Source organism: Astyanax mexicanus, chromosome 7 (assembly GCF_023375975.1).
Source record: "Astyanax mexicanus isolate ESR-SI-001 chromosome 7, AstMex3_surface, whole genome shotgun sequence".
NCBI lineage: Eukaryota > Metazoa > Chordata > Actinopteri > Characiformes > Acestrorhamphidae > Astyanax > Astyanax mexicanus.
In genome coordinates this window covers 41220680-41234210 of record NC_064414.1, presented here as the reverse complement: position 1 = coordinate 41234210, position 13531 = coordinate 41220680, and the positions used below count along the sequence as shown (strand labels likewise).

The following is a 13531-nucleotide window of genomic DNA, read 5'->3' as shown; positions in this document are numbered from 1 at the left end:
ACGGATCTTAAACTGGTATACTGCCCAGCACTAATCTACAGTATTACATATAAAGTATTACATATAAAGTAACCACCCTTCGTTATTGTCTTTTTTGTGCCTGAATGTCTGAATTGATGTCTGACATTGATGGAGATATTATTTGATTAACCTGTTTGTGAGGTCCCATTTAATGAGGTTCAATAGATCTATACATTTTTGATATTTCCAACTGGGTGATATAGGAAACCAGAGACTGTAAAAAAAGATGGACGCCGTGTCGCCGTTCCCATTCATTCAATGAAAATGAAGCCAAAATCTTCCACCATGTTGGCGATCCTGCCACCCGATTCTGCGCAGTAGAGACCAGAGGAGGGAGAAAGACTGTGGAGAGCAGCCTACTCATTTAAATAACCCCGCCCCTGAGGGCTGCCTCGCGGTCACAGACTGCAGAGCGGGGCGGAGCGGAGCTGACGGTCTGTTATTGGTCCCGCCCATAACCAGCCCTTTTACAATAACCACACCTTTTTTGAATAGAGCTGAATAACGTTTTAAAAAACGAATTCTGTGGGGATATAAAAATTTGACAATATAAGCAGAGGTTACATTATCTGTTGCATTTAAATAAAGGATGTATAATTACAGTATATTAGAAAAAAACGTGATTGAAAGTTGTCTGTTTTGCCATTGAAACCTATGGGAATGGGTGGGGTTACACGGCTTTCTGAAACCGAACAGCAGGGGGCGCCCGACCTGTGGTGGTCTCACTTTTGAGAGACGATGCTCTGTCCAGCTATATACAGTCTATGTAGGAAACGTTCAAACTACAGTATAGGCATTTTTACCCTGTGAAATATTTGGCATCATTTATTGACACATAAACTAATTGCACCAGTACTACTGGTTTACAGGTTTACTCTACTGTCTACTGTGTTCTTTAAGGACGAATGGTCTCAATGTGCTCAGAAACATATATACTGTGTATGACAATAACAAATATATTACAATATGACTATACTGTACTGACAATACTGTAATGGGCATTAGCTGGTCGTTAATCAGTACTGTTATATTATGGAGCTGGTGCTAGGGAAGACCCCTGACCTGCACTACTCTGCAGAGCTCAGCCTATGCTTTCACTTTGTAACCTTGGTGAATGTTCACATTGTTTGCCCACCAAACCCATGTCTCTGTCTTTCTCCCTCTTTCTCTCTCTCTCTCTGTCTGTTTGTCTGTCTGTCTGATTGTCTTTTCCCCTCCATGTTTTTCTTCTTATCTCTTTTTCTCTCATTCTCCCCTTCCTTTGTTTTTTTTTGTTTGTTTCTCTCTTTCTCTCTCTTTCGTTTCTCTGTGTACTCCCGAACAGCCAGGAGCTATGGTCGCAGAAGAGGTAACATGTTGCCTTCTCTCTGTTTTGTGCTTGCGGAAATGAAGGGGCTTGCTTGGGTTAAATTGCTAGCTGTCTGTGTATGAGGGTGGATGTAAAGCTTTGGGGTGGAGGTGGTGGGGGGGCTGGGCTGGGATGACCGAATGTCTGCTTCATCTGTGCTGTGGTTGGATGAAGTCCTATTAATTCATGCCCTTGTCTCTTTTTACTGGATCATAGTTTATATTTTCATCAGTACATGTAATCAAGTGGGTGGGAGGGGTGCTTGTAGCCGCTCTTTTTCTAACACCCAGAGCTTGAATGTGTTTTCTTTTCCTTATTTTTTGGTTTCCTTTATGAGACAAGAAAATTGCTGGCAAATTATCTCTTGTTTATTTTGGAGCCATTGTGTTTTTCCATGGTTAACAGGGTACATTGTCATCTGCCACTCTGTTGATGCATTATTGGAACGTCTCGTGTACCACACATATTCCACACTCTCATATAACCAGTAAAATGACAGATTATCCATAACATTAGCACCACTAACAAATGTAGTGAAAACTATCTTTATCTACACTGGCATCTGTCAACAATGGGTGGGATATACTGTATTAGGCAGCAAGTTAACATTCCATTCCTGAAGGTAATGTGTTTGTCAAATGGGCAAGCATAAGAATCTGAGACACTTTAACAAATAACTTATTTTGATGGCTAGTCTACCGGGTCAGAACATCCACAAAAACATCAGACGCGTCTTTTGAAGGCTTTTTTCTGGTATGCTGTTTAGTACCTATTGAGTGCTCCAGCAAAAGACAATCCGTAAACTAGTTATAGTGCCCTCATCACTGTAAAAAACACAGAAAGCCTTCAGACGTTTGTTGAAGTCCATGCCTCAAATGGTCACAGCTGTTGTGGACCAACTTAGTATTAGTCTGGTGGTGCTATACTTGTGTTATAGCAGATTACTAAGAAATTTCTAAATTTGAACCCAGTCATGTATCTGCAAGCCTCTTACCCTTTGTTGATTGTGAAAGACATTGACTTGACCATAAAAAATGCTTGAAATGCATTTTGAAATTAGATTTGCTTTATTGTAATTTACTGATTTGTGCATCTTCTCTTGGCCTTTTATAGTTTAGATCAAGGATGCTGAACACCCTCTAGTTCCCTGTTAAGCACAGTCAAGTATTTACCTGCTCTTATAGAACTTCTTAATTAACTGATTAGTTGGATCATGTTCATTAGACCATGGACAATGTTGAGGTAATAATAGAAATCCAGGACTATGGTATCTTAGTATGGAATCTTACATCTTAGAATGCTTCTAAACCTTCTGGGGAGCTCTGGAGATAAAACTCCTGCAGTGAGCTTCCTTTACTGAATGCATTTTAAGATGTGCAGATATGTATCTGCAGAATTCTCCAGTTAGCAGTTTAGCTAGTTTTATGATGCCCTATTACTATTACTGACACAGGCACAACTTTGTTTATTTGCCATAGAAATGCATTGTCAGTGTAATAGGATGCTCTAAAGCAGCTGTGCAGACTCTAAAATCACCATGCCCACTGCCATCCAGTAGATAGTGGATTACAAAAGCCCTGCAGTAGCGGGCCGTGGAGCTGGGGAACTAACTGACTGAGAAGCGTAGAGGCTCTTACTGCAGTTGCAGTTACTACAGGCTGTTGTCTACAAGCATCTGGACATTTGGAATCAGTTTCCCGGACAGGAATTAAGCCTAATCGTAGACTATGCTTTTCTTTAAATGGTAAATCTCCATTCAAATGCTGTGTAGTCCAAGACTAGGCTTAATCCCTGTCTGGGAAACTGACCCATATAAAATTGGGGGGGCAAACGCACTATACTGAGTCTTGTTGATTTTTCTTACTCCAGGAGAATCTAAAGTCTTGTTGTGTAATGCCTAAATTTAAATTGAGAAATTCTATTTATTTTTAGATATTAGTCCTGATTATTCATTCTTTTAAAAATATTTTATTAGAGCTCTGAGTGGACCAGCGGGCTAAGCGCTGCCACTATGATCAGGAGATCGTCGGTTCGAATCCTGTTTATGTGGCTTGCCATCGACCACCGGAGCCCTGAGAGAGCACAATTGGCCTTACTCTCTCTAGGTGGGTACATGGCGGTTGATGTCGATTAGCACAAAGCGTCTGTGAGCTGATGTATCGGAACCGAGTCGCTGCGCTTTCCTCTGAGCGCACTGTAAAGGAGGAGGAGACGTGTGCTAGTTTACACCCTCCTGGTGTTGGGGCATTACTAGTGATTGGGGGAGTCCTAATGTGGGTTGGGTAATTGGTTGTGAAAATTGGGAGGGAAAAAAAAAATTATATATTAAAAAAAAATTATCAGTACAGTCACCTCCTTCATGTAAACACACACACAGATGCACATACACACTCCAAATGAATATAGAATGTTTCAGTTCTATGCAGCATCCAGTGGAATTTACATTCAGCTCATAAAAACCACCTGTCTAGATGTTCATCTTTCATCTTGTATCATGCCATCTTCCTCTTGGTCTTTTTTTAATGTAAACATGCTATGGCTACTTTAATTATGCCGTTCTTTTGCTGTATATTTTATTGCATATAGCGGCTTAATTTTCATTTCTCCAGCATTTGACGTTAAACACTGACTCCTGGCATAACCCAGTTTCCCCGCTCGCTGTGTAATTTCGCTTTGATGTACGCAGTAGTATTTGATGTGCAAAATTGAGTCAAACAGTGTTGTTCAGATTTTTTGGCATGTGCTGAAACTCCAGAGACTGGGCCTTCTGAAATATCCTTGTTCTGCTGCTCAGCTGAGAAGCTCTGAAGTCTTCTTCAGTGGAAGACTTCTGCTCAGAGAGCCAGCAGCCCCCAACGAGGAGCAAATTAATAGTCTGAACGAATTCAGAGCGCTGGAGTCTGAGCCAGCTGTATGTTTACATATGTGTGTGGGGGGATACATGTTCTGCTTTTGATACATTTTGGTCTATTTAATTTCAGAGCTCACTAATGATGTGTTTGGAAAGGCATCAGTGGCTGTTCTGTGTGCCAGAGTTCACTCTTGGCTGTTTCACATTTCAAATGACTTCATAAATTAACTTTATAACCAAATTAATAATGTTTTTCTGTCTTTTCCCCTTTTCGAACCTTTCCCTCTTTCACCCCTTTTTTGTGCTCTTCCACGTTCTCCTTTTATTTCTGCCTTTCTCTTTTTCTCTCTCTCTTTCTCTCTCCAGGTCGCTCGTCACTGTTTCCTTTCGAGGATGGTTTTCTCGATGACCCTCATGGTGACCAGTCGCTGACCCCCGGACTGAACTCGCCCACTCGCTGTCAGAATGGCGAGAGGATGGAGCGCTACTCTAGGAAGGTGTTTGTTGGTGGACTGCCTCCAGACATTGATGAAGGTACATCCATAAAACCTCCTGTAGCAAAGAGAATGGTTCAATATTGAAACACATTAACTTGGGACCTAGCAGATTCTTGCATGCGGAGCCTAGAATGGATGCCTGTTTGCTTTTCTGGCTTTTGCTTACAAATGCCTTGCTTTTATACTTGCGATTCCTAGAATTTAGGCAAAGTTTCTATATCACATGGGCTGGTTCATGTCGCAATCTGTTTTCTAGTATCCAGCAGAGTCTGGAGGTGATGTGCTGCTTTATTGTGTTTGTGAAGCTCAGTCATGGCAAGATTGTCTTAGAGGTAATCTTGTCTGAAATGACTCCCTGATAGATAATTCCACTTCATGATTGCTGAAGTTCCATATTTTGGTGGCTGCAGAAATCACAGACCTGGCTGGCTGCTGTTAGCAACTAATGGGAGGGCCCCCTTAAGGAAGATTCAGATAACAGTGGTGTTTTACTTTCCTGCATTGACCGCCACAGAATGGAACAAGTCTTTGTCTGAGGGCCCCAAGCCAGCACGGGGCAATAAGCAATTGCTCGGTTTGCTCATCTTGTTGCAACAGGCCTGCATGATATACAAAACACTATTATACCAATGTAGCAGTTGTGTGTTACTCGATCACTTACTTGGTGCACTTATGTATGAATTTTACCCGTCAGCTTATAAGGAGCAGTAAAGCCACTCTGCTGAAGTACAGCATTAGTTTAGTTTCAGTTTAGTTCTTCAGCACAGAGGCTAGAGCAGTATTAGCATTAACCACTAACTACGCTACGTTCTTTTGCCGTTTAGAGGTAGGTATTATCGGACTGTAGCCTGCTGCTTACACCAGCTAGCACTGCTGGAGCAGCATTAGCCACTAACCACGCTAAGCTCTTTTGTCATTCAGAGGCGAGTATATTAGTGGAAATCTGGAAATCTAAGCTTACTGTAAGTAAACAAAAGCGCTTTTCTCACCAAAATAAACAGTTTTCAGGAGAGAAATCTGTGTAGATTAACATTTAGTGCTTGTTTGACTTTAGAAGAAAAAGGTATTTTTTTAAGAATTACAATTTTGTTATCTTAGCTTAGCTTCACTTTAATTAGTTACTTACCCATCGCCCGGCAGCGAGACCTGCTCAGTTAGTAGGAAAACATGACGACACCCCTGTTCTTTATTAGTGTCGCTTAATGAGCCTTATAATCCGGTGCGCAGAAATTAGATGCTTTTTGATAGTGTGCCTTATAGTGGGGGAAAAGCGGTAAGTTTAGCGCATTTTAATTCAGATATCGATCTGATCAATATAAGCCACTGACTCCGACGTGCATCACACACTGGCAGTGCCAGGCTACAAAATATTACATCGTTTTTGCCCTTTCTGCTGAAGACAGAAATCTGTAACGAACATCAGTTAGTAAAAGATGGTGTAAATAGTGTATATAATTATTGTTTTCTAGCTAAATGGTTACATCTGTGTAGGAAACCTTTTGTAAATGATGAAATAAACTTTTTAAAATTATTTTATTCAGTTCTCTGCTCTATGATTATAATTGGCTATTAGTACTATACAGAGTCTCTTGTGTTCATTTTAAATGATGAGCATTTTTAACCTTTAAGTCATTGCACAGTTTCTGTGATGATGAGCATGGCAGCTGGGTTTGTGATTGTGTGTGTGTGCGCACGTGTTGGCTCTGGGCTGTTGGTGAGGTCTTCGGTGGCAGTGAGCAGACTGTGCATGTCTGGCAGCAGATGTGATGCCACTAGTGCAGGGCTATGGGAATCCAGCGCAGAGTCTGTGAAATGAGGGTGTTATTAAACACATGTGAACACACACTCGCGCTGGAGAAAGGTCTGCTTTCCTAGTGTTTTCTGGCCTTTTGGAAGATTCGCAGCACAATGAGGTCAGGAGTAAAAGAGAATTCTGAACGCTGGTCAGGAAAGTCTAACACACCCGAGTGTCCCGGACACTGCTCCAATAGGAATGAATGCTGTGACTGATGATGTAATAGACTTTCCTTTATGATGTCCGTAATCATTGTTTTTGTCCTAAATTCTCGTGTTTTCTTTCCTGTCCTAGATGAGATCACAAACAGTTTTCGGCGCTATGGACACCTGGTGGTGGACTGGCCTCATAAAGCAGAAAGCAAGTCCTACTTTCCCCCTAAAGGTAAAGACTGTGACACACACACTTCTGCACACTATCCACCACACCCTTCTGTCTCTCCAGAACATCTGCTAAACACTTTCCTCCCTCAGCCCAGTCCTCAGGGCCTAGCAGATGGTCCAGATTTCTGCTTTAAAAGTGTAAAAGTACACCTGGACCAGGTATTCAATGTTTCTGAATGTTTCTGACACGCCTCTCTTTGTTAAACTCTTTCTGAGGAGGACAGTCAGTTAAGGACACTGTGCAAACTATTTTAAAATTAGCAGACATAAGCAGTTACCAGTAGACTCTGCATGAATATTTAATCTACATAAGCAAATGTATTTGGTGTTCGTCTTTTGTTCATTATTATAGATATTAAACATGTTTTTAATGGCCTTTCGTCCATATGTTTTCTGACCTGAATTGATCAAGCAATATACCATATTTTTTGGACTATATATATATATATATATATATATATATATATATTTCCCAAAAAAGCATCAGTGCGCCTTATTTATGAATTCTACTGATCAGGTTTTAAGGAGCAATAAAGCTATGGCTATGCTGCTAATTGTGGCTACCGCTCACACTTCGACAAAATACTCAAAATCTAAACTTGCTGTAAATGAATACTGTAAATGGAAGTGCTTTACTCACCCAAATAAACAATTTTCAGGAGAGAAATCTGTGTAGATCGTCCTCGTTTGACTTTAAAAGAATCTTTTTTAAGAATTACATGTTTGTTTGCTTAGGCTCTTCCCCAGCTTCCCCATTAGAAAAGGAAACATGGTGACAGCCCTGCACACTTTCTGTTTTAGGAGTTCTTAGAATGAAATAGTTTTTTTCTGTTAGTATTTTCTTAGGACACAGATTATAATTTACCCTAGCTATCTTAGCTATGCTAATCCCACATGCCAACAGGCTATTTAACATTATTTAGATACATTCTATCTAACCATCTAAGCAGCTCCTCTTCTAGGGAAAGTGGTGGTTTTTAGCTATATGGTTCACCACAACACTCTAAATCTTTAGTGCTGTCCAATTAATGAGAACACCTGATATATTTTACTTATGATATTTTACTACTCATTTTGTATGTTTATTATCGCTGTGGTTTTCCTCCATATTAATGAATCTTCTGTCACACCATTTCTACAAGTCCTATATGGCCCTTACATGTGAACTGTAAATGCTTATTTAAACAAGTGCTATTTATCATAATAGCTGCTTTTGTTAGTTTTAATATCATACAGTATTAGCAAGTTAGACTTTTGTTGGAAGAAGGCTTTAGATCACATTGTTGTGAATATGTAGAAATTATATCTCCAAAATGGCAACTTTTTAGGAGATCTAAATCTAAAGAAATCTACTTAAATTGCGTTGTCAATGCATTCAGTTGGTCCATTCAACTTAGAATTTAGGTATGAATGAAAACAACAGCTGTCAGATTCACATTAAGTCAGAAAATAATTGACTCTTGTCTTAAAGGTACTTCTGATCTTTAGTAAAATGTTACCCTTTAAATTCAGTTATATATAATGAAATTTGCTTGTTATTTGCTTGCTTTGGGTGTTGTGGGATTTTTGATTGGTTGATTTGTGATGAAAACCAATAACTAGGTAGCAAAACTCATCTATTTCTAAACTATCCTCCACATCCTACCATCTGAATAGCTCTCGAGGGCATACACTGGACCTAACTGTCCTTTCATATTTATAATCCATCCTGTACTGGTTCCCTCATAACATCTACAAGACATCACCATCAAAAAAACAGGTACTTGACAAAAGCATATTATAAGAATATGGAATGATGTTAAACTTAGAACTGTGCCACAGAAGTATTTAGATGACCTGACTAAATAAAAATAAGGCTATATATATATATATATATATATATATATATTTTTTTTTTTTTTTTTTTTTATATTTACTGTACATTCTACAGCACACCAGGCCTGGATCCTACAGCTGCATGGCCAGGCTGTGTGCTTACGCTAATGCGGTGGTCTGTGTTTCAGAATTACCATAATTATGTTCTATATTTTCCTAGGTTTTGCTGTTTTAAGCAAAATATTTACATCTAAAAGAGCTGTAAACGCTGCGTTTTACGGGAATTGATGAGCTGCTTGTTAGTTTACTGGAAGCTCATTATCTGCTTATCATAGTAATTTCTCATCAATGCTAAGAAGAGCCTGCCCCATGGCAAGGACACAAAGGCACATGCACAGACTCATCTAGACAAGCCTGCTTAGACTGAAAACACATGCTCACACACATACACCTGCACATGCATAGCAGACGCAGCTAGCCGGGAGGATGTTTGTGTAGGTATCTGGAAGAAGCGAACGTCTGCGGCCGTGTGGTTAATGTGAGTTTGGTTTGGACAGGTGATCAGAGCTGGGCTCGTGTGCAGTGGAACCGCCGTCATCTCCGAAATCCTCATACGGCTGCATGTGTCATATCAAGGAAACTATTAAAGCGGTGCTGGAAGTGACTTGCATTTCTCAGGCTGAGAGTAATTTACTGCATCTGGAGAAGGACCGAAAAGCCTGCCAGTTACTTTTCCACCCTTCTGTGTGTGTGTGTGTGTGTGTGTGTGTCTCCCTCTCTCTCTCTTTCTCTGACACTCGCTCGCTCTTCTCTCATCACTCTCTCCTTTTTTTGGAATTTAAAAACAGAGGGCTAAAATAGCTGTGTGCTCGGGGACAGGATGGTACAGAGAGCTTGGTGTCCTTGTAAGGGAGTCGGTATGATGTTAGAGGGTGTGATGGTTTGAGGGTGGGACTAACAGCAGGCTAGTCCACTGTGTCATGAAGATGTGCTCAATTACGTCGACTAAGTGTGTGATTCAGTGTCAAACGCCACATAAACAAGCCTGTTTGAAATTACTTGACATCTAAGTTCTGTTTGAGAGGAATAATTTAGGCATGGTGTAGGTGCAGTGTCACAAGTGGCTGTAAGCTTCCATTATTTTTAGGTATATTATCTTTATAGCTTTCATGCAAAACTCAAGGTGCAGGAAACAGACACCATACATGTCACACCTGAGTGACTACCATATTTTTCACACTATAAGGCGCACTATAAATTAATGTCTATTTTCTAGTCTATTTTCATATATAAGATGCACTGGATTATAAGGCGCATTATGCGACACTAGTAAGGAACAGGGGTGTCGCCATGTTTTCCTTCTAATTCAGCAGGTCTCACCTCTGGGTGGTGATGGCGGTGGGGATAACTAAATTAGGGAAAGCTAAGTTAAGTATACAAAACTGTAATTCTTACAAGCACTGGATGTTAATCTACACAGATTTCTCTCCTGAAAACTGTTTGTTAGGGTGAGTAAAGCGCTTCCGTTTATTTACAGTAAGCTTAGATTTCCACATTTCCACAAATGCTGGGTGCAGCAGCATTAACATTAGCAGCTAACCACTAGCACTAGCCTCGGTTAGCGCTAGTAAATGCCAATGCTACACCAAGGAACTTGTTTTGGTAAGCCAGGGCGAGATTAGCTAGCGGTTCATTCAACCTAGCTTGTTTTAACACAGTAAACATGCAGACTACAGTGCAATATACTCACCTCTGAATGGCGAAAGAACTAGCACTTAGCTGTGCTAGCTGGGGTTGGTAGCAAGATACAGGCCAAGAATACTCACCGCTGATTGGCGAAAGAAAAACTAGTGCTTCCAGCCTCAGTGCTGGAGGACTAAACTGAAATTTCTGTATAACACTGTACTTTAGCGGAGTAACTTTATGGCTCCTTAATACCGGACTGGTAGAATTCATACATAAGGTGCATCGGATTATAAAGCGTACTGACGATTCTTGGAAAGAAATTAAGGATTTTAAGTGCGTCTTATGGTGCAAAAAATACGGAACTTTTTTTTTTTTGCCTGTAACTCCTATACTTACTTGTACGTCTTAAGTGTCCTAATAACTTACAATACTTCTCTAGAAAAATATTTGCATTTAATTTTAGAGTGTTAGGCAGCTGCTGAGAAGAGCCCACGGCTGCACAATGTTGGGAAAAGGTCTAAGGAATTTGTATCACCAGGCTAAAAATAACTGTGAACAAGCCATAGTCCTACCAGTAAACCTCTGAGGCATTGATGTATTTATCTGAGCTTTAAATGTTAGACAGTTGGAGATCAGTTCATCTCATTTCTCACATCACTATTCCTATTAACACTTATTTTGGGCATGGACCAAACTTTTGAATGCCCCTGTACTTGTGTGACTGTGCACATATTGCATATGTTTTTGTGTATGTGAAAATGTGTGATGACTTCTTTTCCTCCCACAGTCATAAATAAGGATAAGTAATAGATCACACAATAATAATAATAAATACAGCATGAACTAATGTAGGCCAGTCTTTACTCAGGCCTCATCAAGACTTCACCAATATGTTTTTGTAATGTGTAGCACATGTTAATCACAATATGTTATTTAGTGCATATCAGGCAGCCTGAGCAGTAATTCTTCAGCAGATGTGGGAGTGAGTCGTGGCCAGTGGTCGTCAATCTCTTGCCATATTAAAAGGCCTGCTGGGTTAGCGAATGGAAGATGCTGGTCAATCTCCACCCTGTGTGGCGTGAAATCAGAGCTTCTGTGTCTCTGGGCCTGAGTGAAAGTGCTTCCAGCCCACCACTGACTCATAGTGTGGCTCTGCACGCTTGCGGGCGAGAAGCAGCACACTGCTTGCCCATATGGTTTTCTGATACTCTGGTGATTGTGTGCATGTGTGCAGTTTCAGGAGGAGTGAACGTGTGTGTGTGTGTGTGTGTGTGTGTGGAGGGGGTGTTTTGAATCGTGTCTGAAACAGGCATCAGTATTTGGTAGGTAACCAAAAGTGGACTATAATCACAAAGGAAGGAATAGAGCAAGACCTAATTGATTATTTATTCATTTTTATTAGATTTAATTTTTTTTATGATTTGATTCTGTAAATTAATTTTGAAGTGTTTTCTCATGAAATGGCTTGGGATTATTCAGTCCCCTATAAGTTGTGAGGTGTTATCTTGTATGTACTCATGGCAAGGTGACAGGTTTCCAATTTATTGGAACTAGGCCTGAATGTGGATACCAGATGGATGTGGTGTGTGCAGGCACTTAATAGTTCTTGATTTACAGTGTTTTACATATAGCAGGCGTGTGTCATAAAAGCAATGTGACAATGATTGTGACCTACAGCATCTGGCTAAAACTGTCCATATGTGAACAGAAATAGTGACTTTGGCAAAAATCACATCCACATTAAATGCTTCCTTAGTTTCCTGCGGGACATGGCAAAATTCATGGGACCTGTCAGTACTATGGAGTAATTCCTGCCTGTCTGTACATAAATAAAACTATATAAATACAAAATGCTATTGCAAAATACTTTAAGTCTCTTTTCAAGCAGGTTTTCGTTTACTGACCATATACAGCTTTGGAAAAAATTAAGAGGCCAAATATAGTCATTTAGAGCATTTATTTGCAGAAAATAAGAAATAGCTGAAATAACAAAGAGATGCAGAGCTTTCAGACCTCAAATAATGCAAAGAGGTTCATATTCATAAAGTTTTAAGAGTTCAGAAATCAATATTTGGTGTAATAACCCTGGTTTTTAATCACAGTTTTCATGCATCTTGGCATGTTCTCCTCCACCAGTCTTACACACTGCTTTTGGATCACTTTATGCCACTCCTGATGCAAAAATTCAAGCAGTTCAGCTTGGTTTGATGGCTTGTGATCATCCATCTTCCTCTTGATTTTATTCCAGAGGTTTTTAATTGGATTAAATCAAAGAAACTCATCATTTAGAAGTGGTCTCTTTATTTTTTTTTCAGAGCTGTAAATATCTATATATAAAGCCTTCACTGCAGTGAGACGCTCCAGTTATTTCAGTTACTTTAATTACCCTTTATTTCAGTAGAAACAATGAACATGTGTCTGAATTCTGCTGCCCAGTTGATCCAACTTGTAGATGTACAATATGGTCAGTTGAGCTGAGTAAAGAAACAAGGAGGTGGGATTAATATAATGGCTGATCATTGTATATCATATAACAAGTCCTGATAATATCAGGACTGAAAACAGCCCACCTGGGATAGGCCACGCCTTCAGTGTTTGATATAGTTCCACACCCAGACAAAACCCAAGTACTGGGTTTAAACACAGTGTCAGTGACAGCCTAAATTCCAGAACATTCTGTATCACTGTACTGTGGCAGGACGTGTCTTGAGTTTTACAGTGCTGAAACTCTTCAGATGAGTCAGAGCTGTCTGTAGTGTTTCTTTAGTTTGCTGTTTTGAATTGTGAAGTGCCAGCATTACTGTGTGCCGCTGTATCAGCATTCCTCACACTGCCTCTGAGCTGGCAGGAGCTGCTCTGTTGAGCTGCCTAACCCTGAGGCACTGACTAAACCACCACAAGCATGTCTATGGTTGATGTGCAGTGATGATAGGGTGTTTTACATCGTTGGCAGCATTGTCATTATTGTTGTTATTATTATGATGTGGGTCACACCGTAGGATTGAGATTATTGCTGTTATTTGCCAGTCTTAACTGTATGATTAACACTGCTTACTATGTGGACCTTAGCGTTTAGTGTTCTTATTAGACCCTACCTAATAGGAACAGTAAACATTAAAGTCTACATAGTAATAG

The 13531-nt window shown here is 40.0% G+C and overlaps 1 protein-coding gene across 7 annotated transcripts in view; it reads left to right on the top strand.

The window, feature by feature from the left end:
* Nucleotides 1-13531, top strand: part of cpeb3 (cytoplasmic polyadenylation element binding protein 3) — a 71627-nt gene that overhangs the window by 45155 nt on the left and 12941 nt on the right. For 5 of the 7 annotated variants that reach the window (XM_049481688.1, XM_049481690.1, XM_049481685.1 and 2 more), the window contains 3 exons: nt 1346-1369; nt 4587-4754; nt 6807-6896. In XM_049481688.1, coding sequence (XP_049337645.1) covers nt 1346-1369; nt 4587-4754; nt 6807-6896 — 282 coding nt within the window. The remainder of the gene's footprint in view (nt 1-1345; nt 1370-4586; nt 4755-6806; nt 6897-13531) is intronic. The other 2 variants (XM_049481687.1, XM_049481684.1) reach the window with 1 other exon arrangement.